The 27,761-nt window shown below is 41.5% G+C and overlaps 1 protein-coding gene across 3 annotated transcripts; it reads right to left on the bottom strand.

The window, feature by feature from the left end:
* Positions 1–302: 302 nt before the first annotated feature.
* On the bottom strand, positions 303–27,576 carry tasora (transcription activation suppressor a). 3 transcript variants are annotated; one of them, XM_085457172.1, is made up of 28 exons: positions 26,922–27,576; positions 24,694–24,839; positions 22,983–23,075; positions 22,610–22,682; positions 21,995–22,086; positions 20,886–21,017; positions 19,430–19,560; positions 19,120–19,151; positions 18,851–18,956; positions 17,622–17,725; positions 17,300–17,403; positions 16,576–16,648; positions 15,767–15,841; positions 15,267–15,463; positions 14,905–15,183; positions 13,253–13,436; positions 12,803–12,931; positions 12,490–12,644; positions 10,927–11,107; positions 10,084–10,572; positions 7,664–9,054; positions 7,171–7,293; positions 5,490–5,649; positions 5,191–5,299; positions 3,945–4,123; positions 3,383–3,541; positions 2,400–3,183; positions 303–2,094 (listed from the first exon to the last, which is right to left on the bottom strand). In XM_085457172.1, exons 1-28 carry the CDS (start codon positions 27,187–27,189, stop codon positions 1,593–1,595), a joined length of 6,450 nt encoding a protein of 2,149 aa, XP_085313298.1. In that variant the 5' UTR covers positions 27,190–27,576; the 3' UTR covers positions 303–1,592. The 3 variants fall into 3 exon arrangements, with proteins under 3 accessions (XP_085313298.1, XP_085313299.1, XP_085313297.1); XM_085457173.1 differs by having other exon boundaries at positions 3,392–3,541; positions 7,664–9,057; XM_085457171.1 differs by having other exon boundaries at positions 7,664–9,057.
* Positions 27,577–27,761: the final 185 nt, after the last annotated feature.

Genomic DNA, 27,761 nt, shown 5'->3' on the forward strand with positions numbered 1-27,761 from the left:
GAGTTGTCTGTGAGTCTTGGTTAACGTATTTAAACAGTGTGTAAACACATGAAGCATTCAGGACTTTGGCAGCTTGATGTCTTCATGATAAATAATATCAACATCACTGTGGCTTCATCCACCTGTTACACTATGTTTGGAATTACTGACACCAGTGACTCGGAGCAGCTACTGCGTGATTTTCGCAGGCAGAAAGAGCGCCACAGCAGCACCGTGCAAGAGGAAAGGGAAAAAGATATCAGTCAGAAACTTTGGAAAACCTCAACATTAATGCCGACTGTTAGAACTGCATTCAGAGCACAAAAGTTTTATATAACGTTTATTATTTTAATACAAAAAAATCTGATATAAAAAAGAAAACATAAAAAATGCTTTAAGTTAAAACCGGTCCATTCCAGAGTCTCTCCCTACATAAAATTTAACACAAACAGCTCAGAGTGTAACAACCAAAACACTCTGTACAAACTAAACTTTTTTACAGGATATAAACATCGTCCACAGGTATGAGGCAGTCTGTTTGTCAGCCTCCGGTACAGGTTACTCTGCAGTGCCATTTTCCACAAAAACAAAACATCTTCACAACAAAACAAAAACTTTACTTATTAAACGTTCCCAGAGTGTGAAACTGGTGCGTTCAGGGACTCTGGGAAAATGGGACTACCACTCAGAGTAATAAGAGTCACACTTAAGGTCCAGATGATACTGATTTAAATGAGACCCTTCATTCAGTCAGAACCTGCCCTGTATCCACATCAGTACTGAATTCTTCTGTGACTGAGGTACACCAATTGCTGTGCTTGTTTTTATCTCTCGATCATGTCCAAAAACTGAGAAAGGGCTTCATCTTTCAGTGTTTTTCAAACAGACATACATATTTGGTGCTTTGAGGTTTTTGGAGGCTGCAGAACTTCAGTAAGAGACAGAAAATAGTTGAGGACAACATTTTTTGATCTGATCTCAGACTGCCAGCCATCAGAGACAAATGTCTTCAGACATTTCAGTCACTCTTAGGTGCATAAAACAACTACAGGAGGGCTTGACAGTCAATATTTTTATGTGAGAAATAACATTTTCACATTTTTGATGTTTTAAATGAAAAACATCAGAAACTTGATTTAAAAGAAAACAACTTATTGCTGATTCACACATTCACATATCTCCTGGGGTTTAAGAACAGCCCTGCAGGAGTACAGGTTGAAAAAGTTTGTGTTTATAAGTTTGAATACTGTACAAAGACCTGCAGCACTGATATAAAATTAGTGTGCGGCATTTTCAAGACACGGTCTTGCACATAAAAAGAAGTGATGAGCCCTGACTGACAGAAACATGCAGATTCTTTGACCTCCTGGGATGATTCAGGATCAGAAGCAGACTATACAAACCATCTGAAGCTTGCATACTTTAAGACTCTACTCTACTCCACTTTTGAACCACAAACAACATGAATTTTTTTTGTGGTGCAATAACCTGGCTAAAACGATGATCTTTTTTGTTTTGTTGTTGGAAACAGAGCGTGGACACCTGTCAGAGTTTGGCCTGTTCAGACTCCAGGCTGTTAGTTTTCTGGGGTCATAGTTTAATCTGCTGGTTGTCTACGTCCCATTAAAGCCTCCTCGCTGCCCCCCTCTGTACCTGAAGCCGCCCGGACCTGCAGGGCTGTGGTACCCTCCCAGCAGTGAAGGACCCGTGAAGTCCATAGCTGCCTGCTGGAAACCCCAGACCAGCGGGACAGCACCTACAGGGCCTAAACCTCCAGGCCACAGGGGTGGCTGCCCCAGGAGGCCCCTGATTCCTCCCAGGGCATTCAGGGGCCCCAGCATGGGGGCCCGGTGAAAAGGCTGTCCGTGGACTCGAGGTAGGTGGGGGTGAAGGAGACCAATGCCCCGCTGGCTGGGCGGTTGGTACTGCAGGTGTGTAGCACCCTGCTGCTGCTCGCTCACATGTTGCTGAGGGTGCTGGATTTGTAGTTGGGGCAGAGCAGGATGTGAGACACTCTTGTGGTTTGTGACCGAGGTGATGTTTCCAGGTACCTCACTGTTGCCTGGTGGTGCTGCCTCTTCTGTTATTGGCTGTTCATAGCTGGCTTTTGTTTCACTACAGAAAGAGAAGCAGAAGAAGAGACTGAGCAGGAACCGGACTGTCAGAGGTTGAAAACTGAAATCAGCACAGCTTTTATGGATGCATGTCAGCATCACATGGAAACCTCTGGGCCACAAAATGAAGTGTACACAGAAGTGCCAGAAAGTGCAGTTGCACTAAGGGCCACTTGCGGCTCTAAAGGTAAGTCGAAAAATTCTGTTTGTATTTTATATGAATACTCGAACAGTGTTAATATTGCAGTCATATTACAAACTGGCCTGTAAAAAAAGAGCAGGACTCAAACCAGCGTGTTATGTTACCTTGTTCTGTCCTCGCCCTCTGCTGGACAGGTGGTGCAGGGCGGTGCACTACTTTCGTCTGCTTTGGAAAACGCAGGCTCTCCATGTTGATCTGCTTCGCTGTGTGTCTGATTGCTCAACGCTGTCACTACAGCTGCGTTCTGATTGCTCGGAAAGGCTGGCGTGCCATTATTGCCAGTAGCCTGGTTTCCTGCCTGTGAGCCCACCACTCGCACTGGAGTGCTGCCTCTCTGATCTTCAGCCTCTCTCCCTGCACTTCCTCCTCTCCTCCATCCCTCTGTACCAGGCTCCACCTTGTCCTCTCTCCTGCTGCTCAGCTCTGGCTGCAGTACCGAGTGAATTGAGTCCAGTGTGGCTGCCACGGCTTTCCTGCCTGGAGTAAGCTGTACTGCGTCAGGAGGACCTCCCTGACCCAAAGGAGAGGAGGGACTGTGTAGGAAGCCTTTCACAGGGTTAATGCTCAACTCTGCCTGGGACTCCAACTGCTGCTGCTGCTGCTGAAGCTGTTGCAGCTGCGCCTGACGCTCTGCCCGCAGTTGTAAGATGGCCTGTCGAAGAACCTCACAGTCAGCGTCTGAGTGGCGAGGGACCCCGTCCTTACAGGAGGCGTCAGGGACGAGCTGGTCAGAGGGGTGAGGGACAGAGGTTGGGAAGCCGGAGCTGGGCTGTGGAAGCTGCTGTGGTTGGGTGATAGAGGAGAGCGAGTGGTTGTGCTCTGGAAAGATGGACAGGGAGCATTCAGGACCCGAGACACAGTCACTATGACTCAGCTGACCCCCGACACCTGAGGAGAGAGGAGTACTCCCATCAGAATGGATGACAGGGCTGCATTTAAAGTTAAATGAATGCATGTTATCTCTAAAACATGACTTTAAAACATGACTCTGAAGAGAAGGAGACGGAAGGAGAGAAGGAGTGTCAGTATAGGAGTAAAGTAGGAGAAACAGAAAAGATGGAGAGATGGTAGAGCAGACATTTCAAACCTTTGGCACCTTTGGGAGACAACATGTCATCTATGATTGGCTGCTTTGCCTTGATGTCATGACAACCAACTATTTGGGAGAAGTTGTGCAGAATTTCATCGATATTGGCAACAATGATGCCCCCGCTGGAGTAGGCCGTGAACTTCTCATTATGATGCTCTGAATAAAAAAAAAATTTAAAAAAAAGAATGATGAGATTATTTTCTCATGTTAATCACATGACATATTAACTTAACAGTCAGCTGAGCCGCTGCACATCCAGTCATACTGTGCACAGAACATGAAGATTTGTCATTCATAACTAATTGAAGCCAAAATCATGAACAACATGAAAATTTGATTAACCACCCGACCAATCAAATGATCAAATGTTTATTGGTGGAATTTATCATCCTATAAATGCACTTCAGGCACACCGCTCCTATGGTTTTAAGTCAAGTGAAATAGGAAAGGCAAAAAGTAAAAGCTTATGCAGTTCAGTTGGGTTTAGTTTGCAATCAGGTAACCAGTCACCAGTATTAATCAGGTGCCCTGAGAGTCACGCCTGCTCACATATACGTACCTGTGAGGAAGATCGTGTGTCGGTACTGCGTGTATCGTCCCTGCAGTTCGATTAGACAGTCCAGGTCAGGCGACTGACGGTTCATCATGTCGCAGTGATGATAAGGGAGGAACTCCACGATCTGCCGCTTCTGATAAGCTGACAGCAAATCCAGCAGGCTGGCTGCTTCTCTCCTGAATCTGATGATCAAACATACACAAATCATCCACGTTCAGCCAGCAGGAGGATGTAGATGCTTCTTCAAACATCTTACTGTTGGAACAGAGCTGCCCCCCTGCACATAAACGGAGAACGTGTAGAGCGAGTGGAGTCCTTCAAATTCCTTGACGTCCAAAACTCTGCAGACCTCTCCTGGTCAGCTAACACCACGCCCCTAATCAAGAAGACCCAACAGTAGCTACACTTCCTAAGGGTGCTCAGGAAGAAGCAACTAAACGCCCTGCTGCTGGTGACCTTCTACAGATCCACCATCGACAGCCTGCTGACCTATGCAGTGACAGTGTGGCACACCAGCTGCACGGAGGAAGACAAGAAGGGACTGCAGAGGGTGGTAGATACAGCACAAAAAAATCATCGGCTGTCCCCTGCCCTCGTCTGCCATCTAACACTCCCGTTGTCTCAGCAGGGCCAGAAACATCTTGAAGGACACTACCCACCCCGGCTACCATCTTTTCAACCTACTGCCCTCTGGCAGGCGCTTCAGATCCATACGGGCCAGAACAAACAGACTCAGGAATAGCTTCTTCCCCAAAGCTATCACCATACTCAACTCATCAATTCTCTGCCTGTCTGTCTCTGTACTATACTGTACCAGTACTGTACTGTGTATTTATATTTATATATTTAAATTAAGTGTATAGTTAAATTATTGTATAGTTCTTATAATGTGTTAAAGCACATGTGCACTTTTATAAAGCTGTTTTAATCTCGTTATACTATGTATTTTGTTACCATTCAACCACACCTCTCCAGTCAGAATGTATTCCAGCTTGGAATACTGAATAGTGTGACATTTTATCCACAAGGTCACCAATGACCTGTTTACAGTTAAGGTTAGTTTCACATGTATTCTTTTAATTCCTTTAAAGTTTTTAAAGTAAAAGTTTATATATCCTGCTAGAATTATATAGCAGTTAATCTGTAAAGCCTAAACTAATTTAAAAGAAACTTGTTTTGAAATGTGACACCTATAGTTTCTAAAATGGCTAAAGGCTGTTCATTACACAGTGAGAAGCAGATCTACTACCTGGCTTGTTCTTTTAATTTTTTGTGCGTTTTGCAGTGAATCTTCCACCTCCAAACATTCTCTAGAGAACTGTGCTGTTCCAGGAACATCAGCAGTGCCGCCAGTCGTTCTGTAGAAAAGCATTTCATTAATTAACACTCCAGTTATATAAGTAATGCATTTGTTTTGATTGACAGAAAAGATAAAATCTGTTTTTATCTTTGTGAAAAACAAAATTTTCTCCATGTGTAGATGTGATTTTTTCCCACTACATTTACATACATACATTTACATGGCTGCTTTCTGATTCTCTGACCTACCGTGAGTGATGCAGTCTGGACTGAGGACCAGCTCGTCTGATACGATGCAGCCTCCGGCTACAAACAGCTCATTGTAGCTGTTGTTCCTGATGTCATCCAGCGTATCGATTCCCACAAACACCACAGCGGAGTGTCGCTTCAGAGACACCAGCCCTGGGATCTGACAGCAACACAAACACATAAACAAAGCTGCTGTATGTGTGTTTTCAATGTGGGCTTCTCATGACTCAATATCTACAGCAAAACATCGGTCAAGCATGAAAAACTCAATTCCTCACAGCAGTGGCACATAAAAAGTGCAGCCGCTGACAGCTAAGTACTGCAGGAACCTCTGCAGCATACTGCACATACATATTAAAATCAAAAATATGTGGAAAACCTGTCATTGGTATTTGTACTAATCTTTGTCCTATAGTTAGCGCCTGCCACAGAGAAGGCAGAAATCACAACAGACATTGTTTGTTTGCAGTGTTACATTTAAAAGTGCACACAAGTGTTGTGTTAGAGCATTTAAGCTCTAAGTGCGCTGGTCTTTCCTGTCCAGGCCATCAAGTCAGCACATAATTGATGCATAATGCCAGCGTGATCACACGAGCCTCTGCATTGGTTTTACTCCTTCTACTTTGCAGTATAAAAGTACATATACATATATATACACATACATATATATATTCCAAAATTTATTCCAACAGGGTTGGACTCGGCACTTTTGCACATAAATCTGGTATACATGTCGTTATTGTGTCATGTTGATGTCACGTTGTCAGTATTGTGCAAACAGCAAAGAAATAATCGGAGCCCTACTACCTTCTATGTGTACACAACCTGCTCAATAAAAACTGATTCTGGTTCTGTGTGATCAAAGGGGTGCTTGTACAGGTCTGTTAACTCCTGGTTAAATAAAGGTTAATAATGAAGAGCTACACAAATGGACAAATCTCACAGAAACTTTATACAGCTAGTGAGCAACAACATTACATTTGACCTCTGCAAGGTCAAATAACGTTAAACTTATTTTTAAAACTCTGGGATTATAGTTTGCATCCAAAGATCACATTTGAACTCTGACCTCAGGTTTACATTTCACATATGCCTTTCTTTTAAGCTGACCCCAGAATGCATTACATCTTTAGAGAAAGAGAAAGAGCTGCTGAGGTCATTTGAAATATACAGTAGTATAATATTATATAATAAGCTTAAGTTACTCATGTCCAATTATTTACAAATCAATACCCTTTTTTAATGTTTGTGTCGTGTCATGTTACCCTTACTGCACTACAAACTTCTTAAAGTACATTTAGAAAGAACAAAGATGACAAAATCAGTACATAAAATATAATCCCATTCCCTTAAAGGTAAACTCACAGCCCAAACCACTTGCGCTTCAAACATGTTGACACTGCTGGAAATATTCTGCGTAGGAGGTAGGACACATGAGACTTCTTACTGCACGGGACTACTAGACCCTTTATTTGCACTGTACTAAGAAGCTGCAGGTTCACTCACATGCAGCAGTGCCTGGTGTCTTAAAAAAAACGAGGCCTGGAGAGCTTGAGTGAAAACAGCTGATGTCTACAGTACACTACAGTAAGCTCCACTTAACCACAACCGGCGCAGTCATCATCAGACAAAACGTGTGGATTAAAGCAGAGTCCGTCAAGACTTTACAGCTGTTAACTACCTTGTGTACATGTCCAGCTATGTCCTTGTTCTTAATGATGACCAGGAGCCTGTTGTCAGGGTCTTCTTGGCTCAGAAAGGTGATCGGATTCTGCTCCACGTTACCCTGCTTCAGCAGGAGTTCCTACAACATAACGTCACACACAAAACATAAACACAAATAAAATAACTCTTCACTTTAACCAGAGATTATACACATTTATACCAACAAAGAAAATTGGTCAACTCATCGTACGCAGCAGCAGCAACAGCTTTGTGTTTAGCTCCTTTAGCATTAATATAACTGGCACTACCTCTTTCATATTTGACATGTTAAACAGTCTCTATTTGCGATTTTCTTGAGATCATCTTGTCAAAGTAGTCAAGCTGTTTATTTATAAATAAGTAAAGGAAATCCAAATTTAAAAACAGTTAAAAAATAAAAATAAAAAAACATTCTGGGGACTTTCCTTTGGCTCTTCGTGTAGTGTGAACTGAGCTGCCCATGAGGCTACCTTTATATCTTTGGTGACCTTGTCTCCTGGTTCAGTGCAGTGGATGTAGAACTGCAGCGAGTTTTTCTTGACTTCTTTGATGATCTCCACCAGGCTGTTGAACACATCTGGCTGCAACTGGCTGATCAGGGAGCTCAGGTCTGTGGCAGGGGGTGCGGTCCCCACACTGGGCTTGGCGACAGGTACAGAGCTCGGGCTGGATGCCGGTTTAGAGGGATTGGAAGCTTCTCCCAAAGGGTCAGAAGTGCCGCCTAGCCCCGGCAGAGTCACAACAATGTTTTTAGCTGGAAGAACACCCCCACTGTCAGCAGCAGCAGTACATAGCACAGTCCTCGTGGTGCCGTTTTCCTGTGTTTGGCTGACATCTTGAGTGATTGTCCTGCTGATTTCTACAGTTTCATTCTGCTGCGGTGTCCACTGGGAATGTGGTGATGTGCTAGGTGGAGGGCAGAGGACAGAAGTGTTTGCAGGCTCATAGATCAAACCAGATGAGGGGGTAGGAATTGATAAAGAAACATGAGAACTTGTGGGATTCCTGTAGGTTGTGCTGTCTGGCAGCCACGCTTCATTTCCTCTGGAGAGCGCTAGGCTTTGACTGACTGTGGTGCCAGAGTCAGCAGCTGTCCACTCATCACAGGAAGCAGACCCCTCGTTATCTCTGCCTGTAGTATTAGCTGCTCGAACGCTGGCCACAAAAGCACTGACTGTATTCGCTAAAGTGGAGTCAGGGTTAGTCCCACTGAGTTCGGGCTTGCGCTCTCGCCAGCCATCATCAAACTCTGTTATCATGCTGTTAATGCCGTCCTTTAGTGAGTCCACGTAGTCCTGCACGGAAGGGCAGGGGTTGTAGAAGGACACATACTGTGAAAACTGAGACACGGAGGCGTAGGACATTGTGTGTTGTGGTGTAGGTGTTGCTGTGATTAAAGTCGAGTGAGGATACTGAGGTAAGTTATAGTGGGTGCTCTCCTCCTGCAGGAGCAGCTGAATCTCAGAGGAGAAGTCACCAAGATGTCTGTCCACAATGCTGTTAATATCTGTGCAAGCAGAGGCTGAGGAGGGAGAACCACCTACCAGCTCCTTCACATTTCCCTTTTTACAATCCATCTCTTGGATCTCCAAATCTTGTTCATGATCATCAGTCGCTTTTATCTCTCGTTTCTGCACCTTTTCACCTGCCTGACTTTCTTTTTCCTTCACCAAAGCTTCTACCGCTTCTTCTTTCACTTTAACCATTCCTCTTTCTGTTGCTTCCTTCACTCGCTCAGTGGATGGTGACGAGATCCTTCTCTCTGGAGATGGAGGAATAGATGGACGGATGGCTGCAGAAACACATGGCTCTTCAGTCTTCTTTTCTTTACCCTGAGGTTTCTCCCCTTTGTCACTGGATGCTGCTGCAGGAGAAGACAGTGTTAGACTGGAGACAAATTCTATTAACTGTACACGAAGGTCAGCCCATTTAAAAACAAGCATATATTACAAGAGGGAAGGATTACAGGAGTAGAACCAATGAGGATCGTGTGATTGCACTGGCACTATACATCAGTCGACTGCTGATGTAAAATATAATAAAGTTTAAAAAAAAAAAGTCTCACCTTACACTTACAAACTGTGATCTTCATACTATGAAATTTTTCTGCGTTACAAGTCGTTAAAATCAATACAGGAACACTAAATATCAATGTTTGAATTAATAAATGAAAATAAATAAATAAATACATGGAAATACTCAGGGAATAGGTCTCTACTAACAAGGCTCATCTCCTGCACACTTAGCCACATATGTAAAACGCAGTTAGCCATAAGTTCAGGGGCAGGGGAACATGGCAGCTTCCACAAACTGGCGCCCGCTCCTATGTATTTCTGATATATTAAATATAAGTTTAGAGTTAAGAATGCATCAGTTTGATGGAGGATGTAATTACACACTATTCTAGATACAATATCCTTTTTTCTGTCTTAATACCTTTTGAGAGCAGGCGCATCAGTAGCCTATAATAGTCATATTTTAAATGAACGGTATGGATCGCAGACTGTGAGAGGGACTTTGTCTTTAGTTTGCAGTAGGTATCTGAAGCCTTTAACACATCTGAAATGCTCAGGTTCCTGTTCAGATCTGGAATTTTAAATGTCAGAAGTGCTCAGAAACACGGGTAAAAATAAAATCGTACTTCATACTGCAAAAATAGTAAATTTTTCATAGCTTCCTCAAATATATTAAAGCTGTTAAATAAATAAATAAATCAGTCACAATGATTTACACAACCGATAACCCAGAATTTAAAGGTGCAACATAAAATGGAAAAATAAACTTGGATTAATTTTTAAATTTGCAGTTGGCGATCAAAACTGCAGGTGGCATTAAAGTCCAGAATTCACTGATACATTAAGCAAGATGCTCTCAGGTTGCGTGATGTTACCTGCAAACTCCCTGGAGGCCATGGAGGTTAACAACTCCTCGTTAGCACTTTTGTGGTTCTTATTAAGTAGGCTGAGCTCATTAGGCTGGGAGAATGTGTGGGGCGGAGGGCTGGCCTCCAGGGAAGGAGAAGGTGGGGAACTGGGCTGAGGAGATGGGCACTGTGTGGGAGATTGGGGAGGGCTGGGCTCTGGAGATGGGCACTGAGACGGGGAAGGTGGGGGACTGGGATCTGGAGAAGGACATTGCGAGGGTGAAGGAGGAGGACTGGGGTCAGGTGAGGGGCACTGGGAGGGGGATGGAGGCAGGCTGGCCTCAGGGGATGGGCACAGGGAGGGGGAGGGAGGAGATCTGGGCTCAGGAGACAAGGTGGGGCTCTGCCTGGGAGGGTTGGTTGTTGTGGTGATGCTTGTAGCCATGGTGAGGTGCAGGAAACGAGGATCGTGAGGGATGTTCCTGTCTCCCAGGGCGTACCTCTCTGAATTCAGACCTGCAGACGGAAAACACCAACATTTAGTTTTCAGTCTGATTAGTTCTCCAACTCTGTGATCTGCAATCTAAACTACAGGCTGCTGTATTCATCCTAACTGTACCTGGACACGGTTTTAGCACAAAAACCTTTATTCCTATGATGGATGTTAGTAAACAACGTGGCCCCTTATCTTTTTATTGTTCATACATTTTTTCGTTTTTTGAGTTTTATTCTGACTTTAATTTACTCTTCATATTAAAATCTACAGTATTTAAATGTGTGGTATGACTGCTGATTGTTTTTTTTTAATTATTGTAAAATGCACACGGTCTGTTTTAGAGTACAGATGTCTGACTGAGCAGACAGACACACCTGTTATGGGGATGAGGACCCACGGGATCTCATATTCCTCATCGTCATCTTCATCAAACTCCATTTTTTTCCCCAACTCTCTTCTTCCTCCTCGAGCTGCTGCTCCGTGGTGATTCATCTCCCCGCTGTGCGAGCTGGGACTGAATCCCTCCAAACTACTGACGCTACCTGCCGTCTGCTCCTACAAACACAGGAAAACACACTTTGTAATCTCACCTGTTTGATTTCAAATGGTTTTGTTTTATGACACTTTCCGGAAGAAGCTTATCCAGAGTGGGAGCTTTATTTAGAAGTAATACAAATAGAAGCAGCTTTGTAGCAGGTAAATATGCAAGTACTTATATATTTATAAGACAATAATACAACATTGGTTTGGGGATAAAATATTAAAAGATAATTATACTAATATTCATAAGAGGGATAGGTAATGCTAATTTCCAGCTGCTTACTTTCATTATTTAAGTGTAAACATTAAATAACTTTGATAAAGCCGTCTGTTAGGTTCGGTGAGTCAGACTTTTTCCACCTGGGTGCCTAAAACAACAGATCAGTGTTGGGAGCTGCTGATGAGAAGCCTTATAACAACAATTTTCCAACCAGTAATTCTTGATTTCTGCTGCAACATTTGGTGTAAACAACATGAAAGGATCACTGGTGTAACTGCATGGAGGATAGCTCTTGGCACACTTTGTGACTCTCAGGAGTGACTGAGCATTGTTTAAACGTTGGTAACCGCCTTCCTGAGTATTGCTGCTGACCATGTCCATCCCTGTATGACCTCAGACAACCAATCTGCTGATGGCTGGTTCCAGCAGGATAACACACCATGTCATAAAGCTCAAATCATCTAAAACTCCTTTCCTGAACATGACATCTCTATTCAAATGGCCTCCATAGTCACCAGATTCAATGGACCATTTTTGTAAAGTGTTGGAATAGGAAATTCACTTTGTGGATGTCAATGTGGACAAAATCGCTGAGGAATGTTTCCAGCACCTTGTTGAATCGATTCCATGAAGAATTAAGCTGTTCTGAAGGACACCCGGTAGAAAGCAGGCAAGAAGATGACTAATACATTGAAATAATACATAACAACCTATGTGATTGCACTGGTATCATCTTCCTTATCTCTTGTTGGTCTTAAGATGCTAAGAACACTCTAAAAACCACTGAGATCATTTTATAAACGACCCTTAAAAGCTCTTGACAGGAAACCACAACAGTATCACAGCTGTGATATGCTTCAGGTTTTAATAGGCTTTTTGTTCTGCAGTCCAGTATTCGCTTTATTCACTGTAAACTAAAAAACAACAACAAAACAAGTAAAAGAAAACCCTTGCAATGCATCTCTAAAAATTTACCAGGAAACAGAAGGTAAAAAATGTGTGTAACACTGGTACCCACAAACTAACAAGTGCACTTTAATGAGAATTGCACTTTGCAAAGTAGTCCAGTAGGCTGAATTGAACCCTTCAGCAGACAGGTTCTGGCTGCCTGACTGCATGTTTGACATCGCTGATCTAGACAGTAATTTTGTGAACAGACACCATAAACATCAAATACCTCCAGCTCATCCTGCTTTCTCAGATCAATGTCACAGTTGGTGGGCAGGCCTAGTTTTGTAGCCAGCTTATCAAACGGATACGACCCCCTCAGCCCATCTTCTTGTGCCTCATAAAGGCTCTGATTAGCCGTTCCTCTGGCAGCCTGGTCGAGGCCTGGAAATGAGCAGAAAAATCAACTGAAATAAGATGTAAGCAGCAAGCTGCTCCATAACAGAAGGAAACAGAGTTAAAAGATTCTGGTTAAACAAAGGAGCCAAAAGAAGAGCAGGAAGAATGGAAAGTTTCAGCATGTTGTCCGAGTATCCGCTCACTTGTTAGCAGGCTCAGAAGTTTGGCGGCAAGTTCAGATCCGTCTTCTCTCAAATCAGTATCCTTCAAACCCAATGAGCCAATCACAGACGTGAAGGAGACAGGAGACAAGGACACTTGGTTTCCTTCAACTTAGAAGGCAAATCCAAAGAGAAAACATGTCATCAGTCAATGATTGTGAGCTTGTTAACAAAATGAAAAAAGCAAACAATCTTTGGTGTTCTTAAGAAAATTTAGAGGGAAATTTGACAAAAAAGAATCATCGAAAGAAAAAGAGCTTCCCCTGATGTTGCATGAATATACAAATATGACTCACTCATGAGGATTTGCTGTCAAACCTAAGTTCATTCATGACTTTAGAGGTTACATTTGAGGACCTGAAAGCTGATTTTCATGAAGCCTGGGATCAGGTCATATCAAAAAACGCAGACATGCTTTTCCCATCTCCTCACCTGGGATCTTGCTGTGCCTTATGGGTTCCTGGGATGCTTTCAGGTATTTAAGAGCCCTCTCTGCCGCCTGCTGCTCCATCTTCCTCTTCCTCCCTGGAGCCTGGAGCCCCCCTCCTTCCTCCCTCTTCACCTCATTTTCTGCATTCCTCTTGCAGGTCAAAACAAGGTCGATCAGCTGCTGCATCTGAGCAACAAGCATCACTGGTATGAGTTCATCAACCCCATAGGACAAAAACAATTTCTGTCACTTTACCTCAGTAAACCACCCACTGTGGGTCTCTCGCTCTCATTTCAGATGCAACTGTGAAACTGAAAATGTGACATCATAATGTGTTGACCAGACTTTCAACTTAACTGCCTTAAATCTGAATCCACCAAGTTGAGTTTCCTCCCTTGAGATTTCCTGTCAGGTCTTTACTACTATAAGTTGCTGCTTGTTTGTGGGTCTTTCAGCCCTCAGTTTCACCACTAGTAAGTGAAAAGTATGCTCTGTTTGTCTAAGTTTAGGTGAATGACTCAAGGAAATCTATTTTGCTTCGCAGGATTATTTTGCACATTTCAATCTCCGCATTTTTATTTCCGGACTCTACTGAAGTAGCTTTACATGACTCACAAATCTAAATAATCCTCATTCATATTTCTGATTCTTCCCTATCCCTCTGAGCCTGCTGCTATCTGAAGCTACCTGATATGATATTTGAACAGCAGGTGAATTAGAGCCTCTACTCATAGCCAGAGCATATTAGGAATATACATTCTAACAACAATGCCTCGCCTGTATTCTTAGTATAGATCAATAAAGATTTGGTTTGACTACCATTAGAATAGTTTCTGGGTTTTTCCAGGGGTAGCAGCATAGGCAGAGACCACCCTCACTAACTTCTGATGCAAACACAGTCAGTTGGTTCCATAAGCAGGCTGAAATATAAACAGAAACCACTCAGCTCAGAAAAGAGCTTCAAGGGTTACTCCAGGATTTCAAGGGGTAAACAGTTAAAGATTTCATGTAGAATTTTGAAAAGTGTAATATTTGTAAATATTCGCAATGTAATCAACATGCCTATTTGTTTGCTTCAAGAAACTGAACGAAACAAGGAGAAATAAACCAATGAGTATATAAAAATATATATTTAAAAAAATATATTTGCCATAATTTTCCATCAACTTGTTACCGGGCATCCACCACAAAGGGAAGCAGAGAGAGAATGAAGAGGGAAAATGAAGAGGCTGAAACAGGATTTCATTAAAATAAAAGACTGTGATCATTTAAGTTGTTCTTGCTGAAGGTCTCCAACACTGATCTAACCCAGAGTTCTCCCCAGAGCTTTCTGGCCCGGAGGGGGATATTGAGAGCACCCATAAACTGCTACCAAATGTAGCCATTTAACCCAAAAAACAACTGAATTACTTTTAAGCAAACTGAATAATATTTCTATTAAACCCCTTGAATTAAGGCTGAAAGTCCGTAATTCAATAACATCTTGAATTACAATATAATAATTTCAATACCATTAAAATAACATCTTGAGTCTTTAATTTTCAGATAAATAATATTGGTGCACAGAGCTGTATCACTGTCCAAATACTTATGGACATGACCAGTACAAGTGGACTTACTAAGCTGCGTTATGTTTTTTTGTGTGACTGTTCACCTTTTGTGTGTTGGTCTGCCCGTGCCTAGTATTTCCTGTCGCTTCCTTCTCTGTTGCGTCTCTTTTCCTGGCTCTTGCTTCCTGATGCGGCTGCTCAATTCCACAGTGCGCCTCTAATAACAGCCTGGCCCGAGCTGCTGATAGAAGGTAGAAGGCGGGGCTGTACAGGTAGGAGCGCAGGTAACCCTCCAAGTTCACCCGATGGTGTATGGGAGCAGCAACTGACTTTTCCTTGTCATCCATCTGGGAATCGTACTCACCCATTGGGTACTGTCGAACCTTGGGAGCAAACACAGAAACGTTACAGTCCCCAGGGGAAGTGGATATTTGAAGGAGCCAGTTTCAAGAGATTTGGGTCGTACCTTGCCGTCTTTCAGGCCAATGAGGTATTCCCGTGCCTGGCGCTCCACACCAGCAGACAACTCAGGAGGGGGGTTGGCACGAACTTTGAGCAGGGCATGATGCATTGCTGGGATAAACTGACTTAGCCGTGACATTACTGCAGCACCAGATGTCTGAGACTCAGAGGCATCATGGGAAGAGAAGCCAGAGTGCGGTGCTACATGGGGAAAAAAAACAAACAAACAAGGAAAACATCATTAGGTTGAAAATAATGTTGATTCAGCTGTTTAACCCTGTCAGCAGAGTCAATGATCAGTATTAACACTTAGGCTCAGTGTCCTGTGAACTGTGGTTACACTAAAAATGCTTGTATGATGACTCAATTTAATTTAGCTCATCAAAAATTGGTTTTCAGGGACACCATTAATGCTCCTGTTATTTTCTTTTCAATATAAAACTTTACTTTGTACCAAAAGGCAACTACAATAAATGAATGCCCCTCATTTACGGCGATACTCACCAGTTTTGGACACATCTCTGGTCTCTGGGAAAACAAACAATGCCTGAAGACACCTCTTCCAGTTCTCTCCTCTCTCTGAAAACACATTAGCTCACTCTATTACTTTCATTATAGAAAATTCATAATTAATTATACAACCAGCAAAAACATAGTACATGAACATTTCACTGACATCTACCAATATTTTCTTTGCAGAGAAAACTCACAGCAGTGATAAAATTAAGGTTAACTACTTCAAACAAGAATAAAATTACTATGGGTTGGATTGTGCCAAATCTGCCTTTAAGGCACTGAAATGGGCTGAAAGCACCAATAAAGAGGATTTATATTTGGTCACCCTCCCCTTCAAAGTTATTCTCCAGTATTTTACTATCAATTTAGAAGAGGTGAGATGGCCTCAAGACACATTTCATTCACACTCTCCATCAGAGGATGTTACAGTAAGTTGAATGCTCAGCCTGAGGGATGGATCAAACACATTAATGAGCATGTTTCTGCTTGTGCTTCAAACCCCATGCTGGCAATAACTCTAAACATGAAGACTGGAACGGTCTTACATAAAAACTGATATCTGCCCAAGTTTGAAATTAGCAAAGAAAACAATTTACAGAAGCAAACATGAAATGGGTCAATACGGGACTGACAGAGAAGTGATCTGACTTCTCTAGCGCTAGATACTGCCTGGATTTGAATGAGAAGATAACGCTGAATAGTGAGAAATGCGTATTTATTTATTTTTACTCTTGATTTTTATCCAAATATTATCCTGCATACAATTTACCAGTATAACTCATAGTCCCATGCCTTACCTGTGGGCGTGGCCATCTGAACACTGGACAACAGGAACAGAAAGCCTTTATCTATAAGCGGAGTCACTATAACCTGTAAAGAGAGCAGACAACTTGTACTCAACACTTCCTGTCATTCTTCACATTTTATTTTTGTCTTCCTTGCTACACTTAGTTCAAACTGCTACTGTCTGTGGGACATATTTACAATTTTTAGTATCTCTGAGACTCCAATAGTGATGCAAAGCATGAAAATAATTCTCCAAACAACTAAAAAACACAACAACAAACAACTTCTTAAGATAAAATAATGTTTCCACAAATCCACTTATCATTTTGCATTGCTTATAATCTTTTTGTAGTTTTATCACAATGAAAGTCAAAAATGAGTTACTGGGACACTTAATTACAAACCATTGTCCTACCAGCATAACAAGATAACTCAAGAATATTCAACTGCTGTCTAACATACATTTTACACCAAGTAAAGGTTCAAAAATAGAGTAAAAATCACTGTATCACAGAGTTTCAGCTGATAATGGCTCAGAACTTCACAATCTATTCACCTGCAATATCAAAGTGAAATAGCTGCCTTTGATGTGAGGCCGTTTCAAATAAAGGCAACCTGCTTTTCTCTGTAGGTAAATAAAGACTCTGGCAGATATATAGTTTCCATATATAGCTTCCATGCACTGTACATGAGAATCTGCTAGTCCTCTGTGATATTAAAGCAAGCAGAACCCACCACTCGCTTTATCTCCAGCTCATGCAGCAGTCTCGTCACGCTGGTTTTAGACCGATTTCTGTCCATCACTTCCAGAAGACTGCAGTAATAGCCGTTCTTCACAACTACCAAAAAGAAAATATAAAATAAGTCCCATCCACTTCCTCTTTCAAGCTCAATGCACATGCATTTTGAAAATATAACTAAGAAAGGATTTTTGGCAATATCTGAGGGTGAAAATGCTGTTACAGAAAGGGTGATTACTAGAATCTTATGTAACATTAAAGTGACTGTAGTTCTGGTGTGTAACGTGGCATCACTAAGAGGATTAATGTGATCTTACCCTCCTGTCTGCTGTTGTAGAGGTTATAGGAGAACAGGCTGGCAGGGAGGAGGTTGGTCACCTGGTCGAGCCTCATCAAATGACCAATTTCCAGCTTCTCTGGTCTGAGGGGAGGATCATGGTGAGACGGACACAGAGCGAATTATTTTAAAATGGTAAGGATGCATTTGTTTAAATGTGCATGCAGTTTTTTCGAAGTAAGTAAAAGTAAAAATTATACTGCGAGGGATTACAGATCATTAAAGGCAGGCTGGTAAGCTATTTTATAAGGCTAAGCTAAAGAGTTGAGCGCAATGCATCACAGAAAACATGGACACCAACAATGGAATTTAGTCAGCTAAGCCAGGTAAGCTTTCGAGGTGTTGATGGAATATGTCTGTGTGTGTTTTCATTTTAGTTGAAACCTTTTCTCAAATTTTTTTTATTTTTCCCCCACTCTAAGAAACACCCCCATCCAGTGTTTCCCATGCTTACACTTTACCCAGTCAGACTGCTGAGATATACTAATTATTTTTCAGTGACTCGCTTTTTATTTTTTCCATCTGTCTGAGAGAAAAACGTCATAAGCACTTTAGCAGTGGCCAATATCCTCAGTCGTATTTTTAAATTCAGTAACAACTAACCGGCTATTCCCAGCCCTTCCTTTTTTGTTTTGCCCTACCTCCGGGCTTGTAAGCCAGGGTGCTGATGTGGTGGTTCTCATTCAGCTTAGATAGAGGATCTATGGAATCGAATATACTCCTAAATGTTAGCGTGCCTATCTGCAACATAAATGGCCTGTATTTGTATAGCGCTTTTCTAGTCCCTAAGGACCCCAAAGCGCTTTACACAACCTGTCATCCACCCATTCACACACACATTCACACACTGGTGATGGCAAGCTACAATGTAGCCTCAGCCACCCTGGGGCGCACTGACATAGCCACGCTAACATTTTATGTTTCACTAGACCAAACTCAACTCTCGCTAGCTGTGGTCCAAGATGGTGGAGTTCACGTGCAGGATGGAAGACTCACATCACAAGTAGCTGATTATATCATTCAAGTCTATCTAAAACCCACTTTAGATTTCAATCCATCTTTAAAGATAAAGAGGAGTCACAAATGTTGGTCAGTAAGTCAGCAAACTAATGTCTTTTCTGGTCATCCACACCCCACCTACAGGAACTCCATAACCCACAGTTTGAGAACCACTGCTTTAAACAGCCTAAAGGTCAGCTCAGTACTCACAGTTTGTGGGGTAGGAAGGGAGGAGACAGGGAACAGAGCGAGATCTGAAAGAGCACTCGGTCGCCTTTCACCAGGTCTCCAGTCCACACTGTGAACTCAGCATGCTCTGTGGGAGAAAAATAAAACCTCATCAGCACCAGAGCAAGACTGAAAAGAAAAAAAAAACAAAAAACACAGAGCTTCCTATTTTATTTTATATCCAAGCAGTGTAGGTGACCTTTCACATTCAGGTGTGATTACATCGACAAAAAACAGGGACCAGTGCTCACCTTTACTCCCCTCTGCTGACTGACTGTTCGACCTGCCCACCAAACACAAATTACAAACTTCATGTCAGTTTTGGCACAGAGATAGAGGTTAAAACTCAGAACCATTGTTGATTCCTCCATGTCTAAAATGTCCGTCAGACTTTTATGGAATAAAATATAAAAAAAACAAAACAAGAGCACATTCATTAAAAGACTCCATTTCTAAAGTTAATTACTGAAGCTGCTCTGGCTGCTTTTTCCTGGAAACCTGCGAACACTCTCTTTAGGTGTCATCTCGCTAGAATAGCATAAATTTACATGTTTCACATACCTGATGGGTGCTACAGGTGCACTGGGAAGAGGAGAGTCTTTTCCTTTAAGCTGGAAGGAGACCACAGCGTACGGGCACACCTGGCGAGGTCGCTGTCGCAGCTCGTCGAATGAATACTCGTAGAAGTATTGCTGGAATAATCAAGAAAACGGTTTTGTTTAAAGCAGTCATTGCTTCTTTAAAAGACTCACAAGGTTCCCAAACGCTTATTTTCCTCTTCAATAACCAGACGTGATTGCATATGTCAGTACTTTTTCACATTTACACATGCTGTGTCTATACTTGCACTGCCTACAAGTAGATTCACAACAAGTATGAACAAACTAAATGAATCTCACTACAAACACCTGAAAAATAATTTGAATGATAATGATTAGTGGTCACCATCTTGGCTCAGAGTAGAAAAAGAGGTGCTGTCAAATTAATTCCAGCTAGTAAAAGTAGGATAAGTCATATGCACTGATCACGATGTCACCATTAGCGCTGACAACATATCCTCATCAGCAGATAGAACTGATTTTTATTTTCCAGGCAAAGACAAAGAAAGACAAAATTCGAAAGAGGGCCAAAATGGGATCACAGACACACCAGATGAGCCTCCTTCTCCAAACGGAGCACCTCTCTATGCTCCTTCGGTAGCTGCTCAGCATACTGTGGCTGCTTCTCCATGATGAAAGGAGCAAGTTGAGGTGGCTTCAGCGTCTTGAGTGAGATTTTGGTAGCACATTTATATCAGTGTGCAAAGGGCTTAGGTATCCAGAGGTAGTGCAGACATGTTGGCAATGATCCACCCAAAACAGATGGATGGGTGCATGGATGGGACAAGTTTTTGACAAAATGAGGTGGCAATCACAACAATCAGAGTCAAATGCTGCAACTGTTATTTGTGTGAGTGTACAGCCAGCCTGTTCCATTTCAGACAACACTGACCCATGAAATGAAATTCACACACACATTAAATATGAGCCCTAACCCAACCATGGAAAATTTATTTTTCAGGTCAGTCCTAGTACAAATATGGAAACTAAAAATTTGATCATCAAACAAAAACATTTTAACTAGAAAACCTGTTTTAGCGAATAAACCATCTGAAGCTGAAAGATATTTTTCATGTCATTTTGTTCAATTTAAAACAAAAAATACATATTGACAGACGTGTAATTTTAGGTCTGCTTTTTCAACAGCTGAGTCATTTCCACACAATCCTCTCTGGATATTGTTTTTAAAGTTAAATTCAGACATTCAATTCCTGCCAAACACAAACCGGACCCCAATAACACCGCCAGAACCAACTGAAAGACTCCTGTTGACTATAAAACATCTCAAAGCACTGAAACAATTTTCTGTGTTGAACAGATAAAATGTGTGTAAAATGTGTGGGACATTATGTTTGTCCCAGAGTAAGTTGTCCATTTCTCAGTTTTTTTTTTTCCCCTCTGTGTTTGAGTGTATTTACCTGTGTGAGTTCAAATGCGCGGTATGAGTTCAGCGAGGTGACTTTGCTGGCGTTCTTGGAGATATGGCTGTCAAAGCGAGGCGTTGGATCTAGAAGGTTTTTCATGTTTTCATAGATGCTCTTGACTTTTCCCTAAAACGCCAAACAAAGAATTCCACTGCAGATTACAATCATTTCTACCACTACGTATTGAGTTTAACAACAAAGATTTATCAGAATCAGTGTGCTGCCGGCTTTCTCACCCGACGACACGTACACGCCGTCAGGGCTCACAGATTCTAATGCGTCGGATCTGCGCTTTGTATTTACGTCTTTTTGCGGATTCCGTTTACCTGCTTTCATTTGCTGTTTTAGCTGTTTGGTGGTTGTCAAAATAGTTTTGTGATGTTTAACCTATATATAATTTAAATATCTACAGAGTGAGCCATCTAACAAATGACATATCCACAGTCACAACAACTCAGCAATAAATAAAACACAAAGAAACATAAAATAAGCAATCAAATCGATAATTACAAGAAAGCTTGCCTCACAAACTCTGTTCTTGACTTACATCAGTGACTCAATACTGCACTTTTCTATTATATCCTACTAAGTGTTGGTCAATGAAAGAAAAACTATGTACTTTAAAAATAGCAGCTAGAATTGCTTGAGGGTTTTTTTTTAATATTTTGAATATTCAAATGATGACTAATGACGATGACTATCCCTTCTACAAAATCAACAATTTGCATGTCTCATGTCCTTGCTTTTCTCTGCTCTTACTTTGTGCTTTTATAAATGCAGCAAGACATTAATGAAGCATTATTTTAGTATTTGTGCAATTGTCCTCAAAGTGCAGGCTTCAGCTCGTGCTGGGGTCTAAACAGAGAATAACATGGAGCTGAGTAAAGTGATAGATTTTTCATAAAATACAATTATTTGACCAATACAGATTTTTTTTTTTACCTGAATCCCAAATACTCTATTACAGAAGTACTTGTGAAACATAAGTCCATGACTTTTCCTAGACTTTGTGGATTTATTGAACTTTCCAACATTTTTAGAGGTTTGTAAAATTCCTTGACCATTCTCAGCTTTTCCACGCACATATGAACCCTGTAACTTACCTTCATCACTTTGAAGATGACAATCTCCCCCATAGTTCCTGGTGTTAAGGAACTCATCTGCAGCAGGTCTGAGTACCTTGACAGATACACTCCTAAGAACATATGCAGACACATATGTCACACACACACACACAAAGTGATAAAATTACTACTTATAGAATTTTTTTTAAAGTGGTACCTTGACTTAAGAGTGCCCCAACTAACACGTTTTTCGAGATACGCCCAGTCTCTTGTACAATTTTGAGTTTAGAGCTGAAATTTAGAGCAACATCTGCCGAGCATGTCGTGTTTCACTCGTTCACCTTATGCGGTTATCAGTGTTGTTCTTACATTTATTTTGCAAAACTTTGCTTTTCCAACCATCCGGAGGCGGCGTTTTTGAGGGCCTGGAACGGATTAATGGCATTTCATTTATCTCAATGGAGAAAATTGATTTGGCATACGAGTAGTTTGAGTTTTAAGCTCTGTCACAGAACGAATTAAACTCATAAGTCAAGGCACAGCTGTATATTTACTGGAAAGCTGATTCAAAAAAATAAATTCAATATCAGCTTGTTGTGACTTCTCCTTTTAGCATACAATAACTCAATATGTAGATCATTTGTGCACTATTACCTTTACTGGGGTTTCCCAACACTGTGATCCAGCTTTGACCCACAAACAGTCCCTTCTCACAGAGCAGGGGAAGCTAAAACAATAAACAAAACACAAGTTAGATCACAGATATAATGAAAGCTCAGTCTTAAAGGACATGGTTTATTGGCGTGATCCCAGTTATTTTACAGAGAAAACACAGTCATTCAGTTTTCTAGGAACAACTACAAGCAGTGTCTTTTCCCTGTAAACTTAATTTCTTAAGAAGAAATCTTCTAAGAAATACATACTTCCCTTAAGTAAATCAACTATGTAAATTGACTATGTCTCTGGATAAAGGCCAAAACAAACAAAACCACTGTTAACTGAACCAATAGCTCGGTGTCACTCCTACCTTTTGAGTGTCTGTCAACAGGAAACAGTAGCACTCCTCCAGCTCCTTATCGGTCCTCCCCTCTGCCTTCATCTCCTTCCTTTTTTCCACAAACTTAAAAACACACACACACACACAAATAATGTGATCAATCATAAACACAAACACACACAAAAACGATCAGTACAATGATGACTAAACAAACAATATCATCTCTCTAAACAGCTTTTCCTAATGACAAACCTATCCAATTCATAATTCTTACTCCAAGACCTAAATTTTCTCACAACACAAACATGGCCTCTGAAATAGCTGCTCTACCATGCAAATACAGGCAATACATTCACATGTGTTCAGCTCATTTCAGTGTAAATAAACAGTAGTTTTTATTGAGTGAAATATTGATTTGTTCATTTCCTGAGCACTGCACTGACACTTGCACATGTCCATGGTACCCCAATCCCGATATTTCTATTTAATTTCTTTTATTTATTTAACCAGGAATTTTTTTTTTTTTTTAAAAGATGAACAATCTATTTTGCGTGATCGTGCAAGACAAATACACAGAGCAGAATACACTAAATAAGAACTGATTCTGTTTTAACTAAGCTAACTATATTAGCTTGTCGAGGTTAAATCTCCTTTAACATCTCCTTTTACTTCCTTTAATATTGAAATATATGATTTCAGAATTCAGGATTAAAATTACTTTTTTTTTCTTCCTAAAATCGAATCAGTTATACTGCTTACTGTACTGTGACAATGTCTGTTCATTCACCTCCCTAACTGACAGATGTGTTAACAGGATCTACAGCTAAGTAATACTGGCATAATTTTTGTGGCATCACATTAATTTGCATTGCTTACTAAATCTGGCCCCTGTTCTCTTCCTGTGTGGACGCCCCATAAGAAGTTACGTCACCAACTACCAGCTGAGGCTTGCTTATGACTGCTCTTTACTCTCTCATGGAAAGGAAGTTATCTACCCAAGCAAGGTGTTAAAAAAAAAAAAAAAAAAGACAGCAGAGTGGTTTTGTGATACTTTGATCTAGAAAATGAATAGTCAGAGTACACCAGCGGTTTCAACATAAGGCCCTGAAACCAAAATCAACACACCAAATCGTCCAATCCAACCCACAGCACAGCTTTGGAGAATGTTAAATCTTGTGTTTGTTTTATAATGTTCTTACTGACAAAGACATCAACTACAGCCTGTAAGTAAATGATGAACCATTAAAGGGCATAAAATGAGCTGCTGTCTACTGTCAGCATTCCTTAAAATAACATACAAATTCCCTTTTTTTTTTTTTTATATTTACTACAGAATTTGATTTTTTTAAGAGGCGGTTTGCATTAAAAAAGACATTTTCTTTGACTAAAAAGATTTCTGGTTTTTATTTTATATTCCAGGCAGTTTTTCTGCATTATAAAAGTAAGATTTACATTGCGGTTATTTGTCTTAAGATATATCAAGCATTAAACGCGTAGTTAAACTTCTTTATATGGAAAGAAAGGTGAGACAATGTTTTTCTTTGTTTTTAGTACTATCATCTGTGTTGCCCACAAAGTAAACTGTTACAAAACCACTTGACCAGACCATCCAAGCAAAGATGTGTGGTCACAACCTGCAAGTAAAGTAGTCCCTGCACGTAACCCACGGTGATCCTGATTTCCCCCTCCCTCCCATTTAGTTGTTTAATGAATTCACGACTCTGACTTGTTTATCTCTCACCTCTTTCTCCAGCAGCTCACTGTAGACAAGCCGAGGTATGGAGTACGTAAAGCATCCAGCAGAGTTAGTGTCGATGTAGCTGGAGGTCAGGATAGTCATCATGTCTTCATACTCTCTGGACTCAGTGGAGACATACTGGAACAGAGCTGCAAGAAAGACCGGAGAGATTAGAGCCAATAAAAACCACTTTCACAAATAATCCCTCAGAATGATGAATCCATTTTACCTTTATAATTTACATATATACCTTTACACTGTCTTCATTATTTCATAGCAAGAAACAGGTGTGTTTGGCTGTTTGCAGTGTTCTCTGTTCAACATAACATTTTCTTCCACTGGACAAGTAATTGATGATGTAACTTCTTTTGGGGTGTCCACAGAGGAAGAGATAAGGGGCCAGATTTAGTAAGCAATGGGCCACAATATTAATTCCATGAAAAGCTGATATCATGACACCCCTAGTTTGCAGGTAACTGAACTTGATGCCTTGCTTTGTGTATGTGTAACAGGCATATAACGAGCTGAGAGGGAGCTCTTTCAACCGTATCTTCAGTTTCCCTGGTCAGTCCTGGTCATCACTGACTTTAACACACTTGCCTCTAGAAGGACCATAAACTCAAGTCAAATAACAGGACTTTAACTTGAGCTTGTACAGAATATTACTGCTCTTGTCAGAAACCCTGCTGTTCACGTATATCAGACAAAATTGTAAAATTTGAAATAAAGCCACCAATATGCCCCACCCTTTATGTCGCTTTGAGCACAAAGGCTCCTCATAAGGAGGCCCACAGAAATATTTGACAGACTGGCTTAATTACAACAGGACAGGTGCTGTTTTTTTTCTTTTTTTAGCCAGATTCTCAGGAGAACAGGAAAAACCTGTAGCAGCTGCCTCCCTCGGAGTGGAGAGGGCTCAGCTGGAGCATCAAACACTAATGTGTGATTTAACAAAAAGAGCTAATGCCCCCAGTAACCCACAACATATTTGTCCGTTCCACAGCTACAACACCGGGGTTGAGACAAAATATTCAAACACAAGCCAAAAAGATGTGGTGGTAGTTTCAAATTGTGGTCTCAGACAGCTATAATACATAAAGAAGATGTCAGCATAGCCTGACTATCTTTGAATTTACTGCTTCAAAAAACCCTATAATCATCAGCATGGTGGTTATTAACTATGTTTGTTAAATGATGCATTCAAAGGAGGAAAAAGAAAATAACTAAGATTTCTCTTGAACTAAAGGAGGCTTTTTCAGTAGGAGTGGTCTATTAGGCTTGGAAAGACTGCTTGGAAGGTACCAAGGAACATAACAGTTTGAGTAGGACAGGATAGGATAGGATAGGGAGTTGCATGGAGTACATGGGGGATATATATGCAATGACATCCTTTAAAACTGGCTCCCGGGCCAAAATTATTGTGTTGGTTTGGTGCTAATCAAGGCAAAAATAAATTACCATGGTCTCAGGCTTACATCTTTCTGACCTACCAACAATCCCTAAAAAGCACAACACCAAACCTTATCTCAAAGCTCATTTAACTTTTAGCCTTAATCTTATAGTAGACTCTGTAAAAAGCGCCAAAAAATGTCCTCAAGATCCCATTTTAGGGTCGACACGATGACAGTAGCCATAAACACAAGAGCAGAAAGCGCAAAGTACATGTGAGCACTTGGACACTTATAACTGGAATGTAAACAAGGAGGCGGTTACCTCGCTTTAGCTAACCCTCGTTAGCAGAAGCTAATGTCAACATAAAGGGGAAAATGCAGCTTATAATTTCGTACATGAATGCGTGGATATTTACTTTCACTCACAAACAGCCTAAAATCATCTATAAAGTGAAAAATAAACACCTGTTGCACTTACAAGCATGTAATTAATGTTAACTGGCTGGTGACGCTAACTCCTAGCATCCCTCACTAAGCCTAACCGTGTACTCAAACACACTGGAGCTTGTACGGAGTTTGATACACGTAAAACTGATGGTGACAGTAGGGCTGGACATATGAAATACACATTTGTGGACACAACCGTCATGTTGTGCGATGTAAGAAGAGAAAACAACGTTTTCGAATTGATACTCGCACGTCCGATAATGGAACTTCCCCGTTGCTAACTCAGGTTCAGGGCAGTGTTTCAGGTGTAAAAAACAAATCTAAACAAATTAGCACAGAGAAGTCCTGAATGCTATGGTGTAATTTTACTAATATACAGACACAATGGCCCACCTTTCTTTTCCTCAGTTTTCTTCGGTATGTGGAACTTGTAGGGCTCCTTGGGCATATGCCTCTTATGGACTATGTGAGGTGCCGAGTTCCTCCTCTCCATCCTCCCGCCAGCAGCGCCCGGTCTGTCCGCTCCAGGCTGACTTTCTCTGGAAGGGGTTAGGTCGATCACCTCGCCATCTTGCAGGCTAACATTAGCTCCAAGCTCCGCAGCAGCAGACACCCTCCTCGAACGACCTGCTTCCCTCCGGGGCAGGCTGCTGTCGTCCATTGTATGTATTTTGGACGTAACGGAATAGTCTCTCCTCAACCGTCACTCCGGCACCTCGTCTCTGCTACAGTCCCGCGATGACACCGCTGTTACCTCCTAATCCCGCAGCGGAGGGAGTCGGAGCAGCACTCAACCCGCACCATGCTTCCTGTGGGCGCAGATCTTCTTCACTGAGATTTAGCTGCACCTAGTTATCTCAATGCTGCCATCTTCTGGAAAACGAACCCCATCCCCACAGTTTCATTACGGTTTCAGTGGACGCAGAACAGCGATGGGTAAATAAACTGTAAAATAAAGCATGTCAGGGTTCAGGGAGGACAAAGCCCCGAGCCTAAAACTGCGACAGTTCCCACGATGTTTTTCCACGGTGTAGCACAAAATGGTGGTATAAAGGGCCACTGAAAGGGAAAATAAGAAGCCGAGCAGCAGGGCCGTGCAGAGACGTTTAAAGGGGCGGGTGCTCAAAGTTAAAAAGGGGCACATTGAACCAGACTGAATAACAACAACACACATTCATTCATCAAGAATCTAATATGGGATCGCATCATACTATATCACTGTTGTGAGGTGGC

Source organism: Copadichromis virginalis, linkage group LG5 (genome assembly GCF_057382275.1).
Source record: "Copadichromis virginalis isolate Kocher_CV1m ecotype Utaka linkage group LG5, C_Virginalis_male_GT1.1, whole genome shotgun sequence".
Classification (NCBI taxonomy): domain Eukaryota; kingdom Metazoa; phylum Chordata; class Actinopteri; order Cichliformes; family Cichlidae; genus Copadichromis; species Copadichromis virginalis.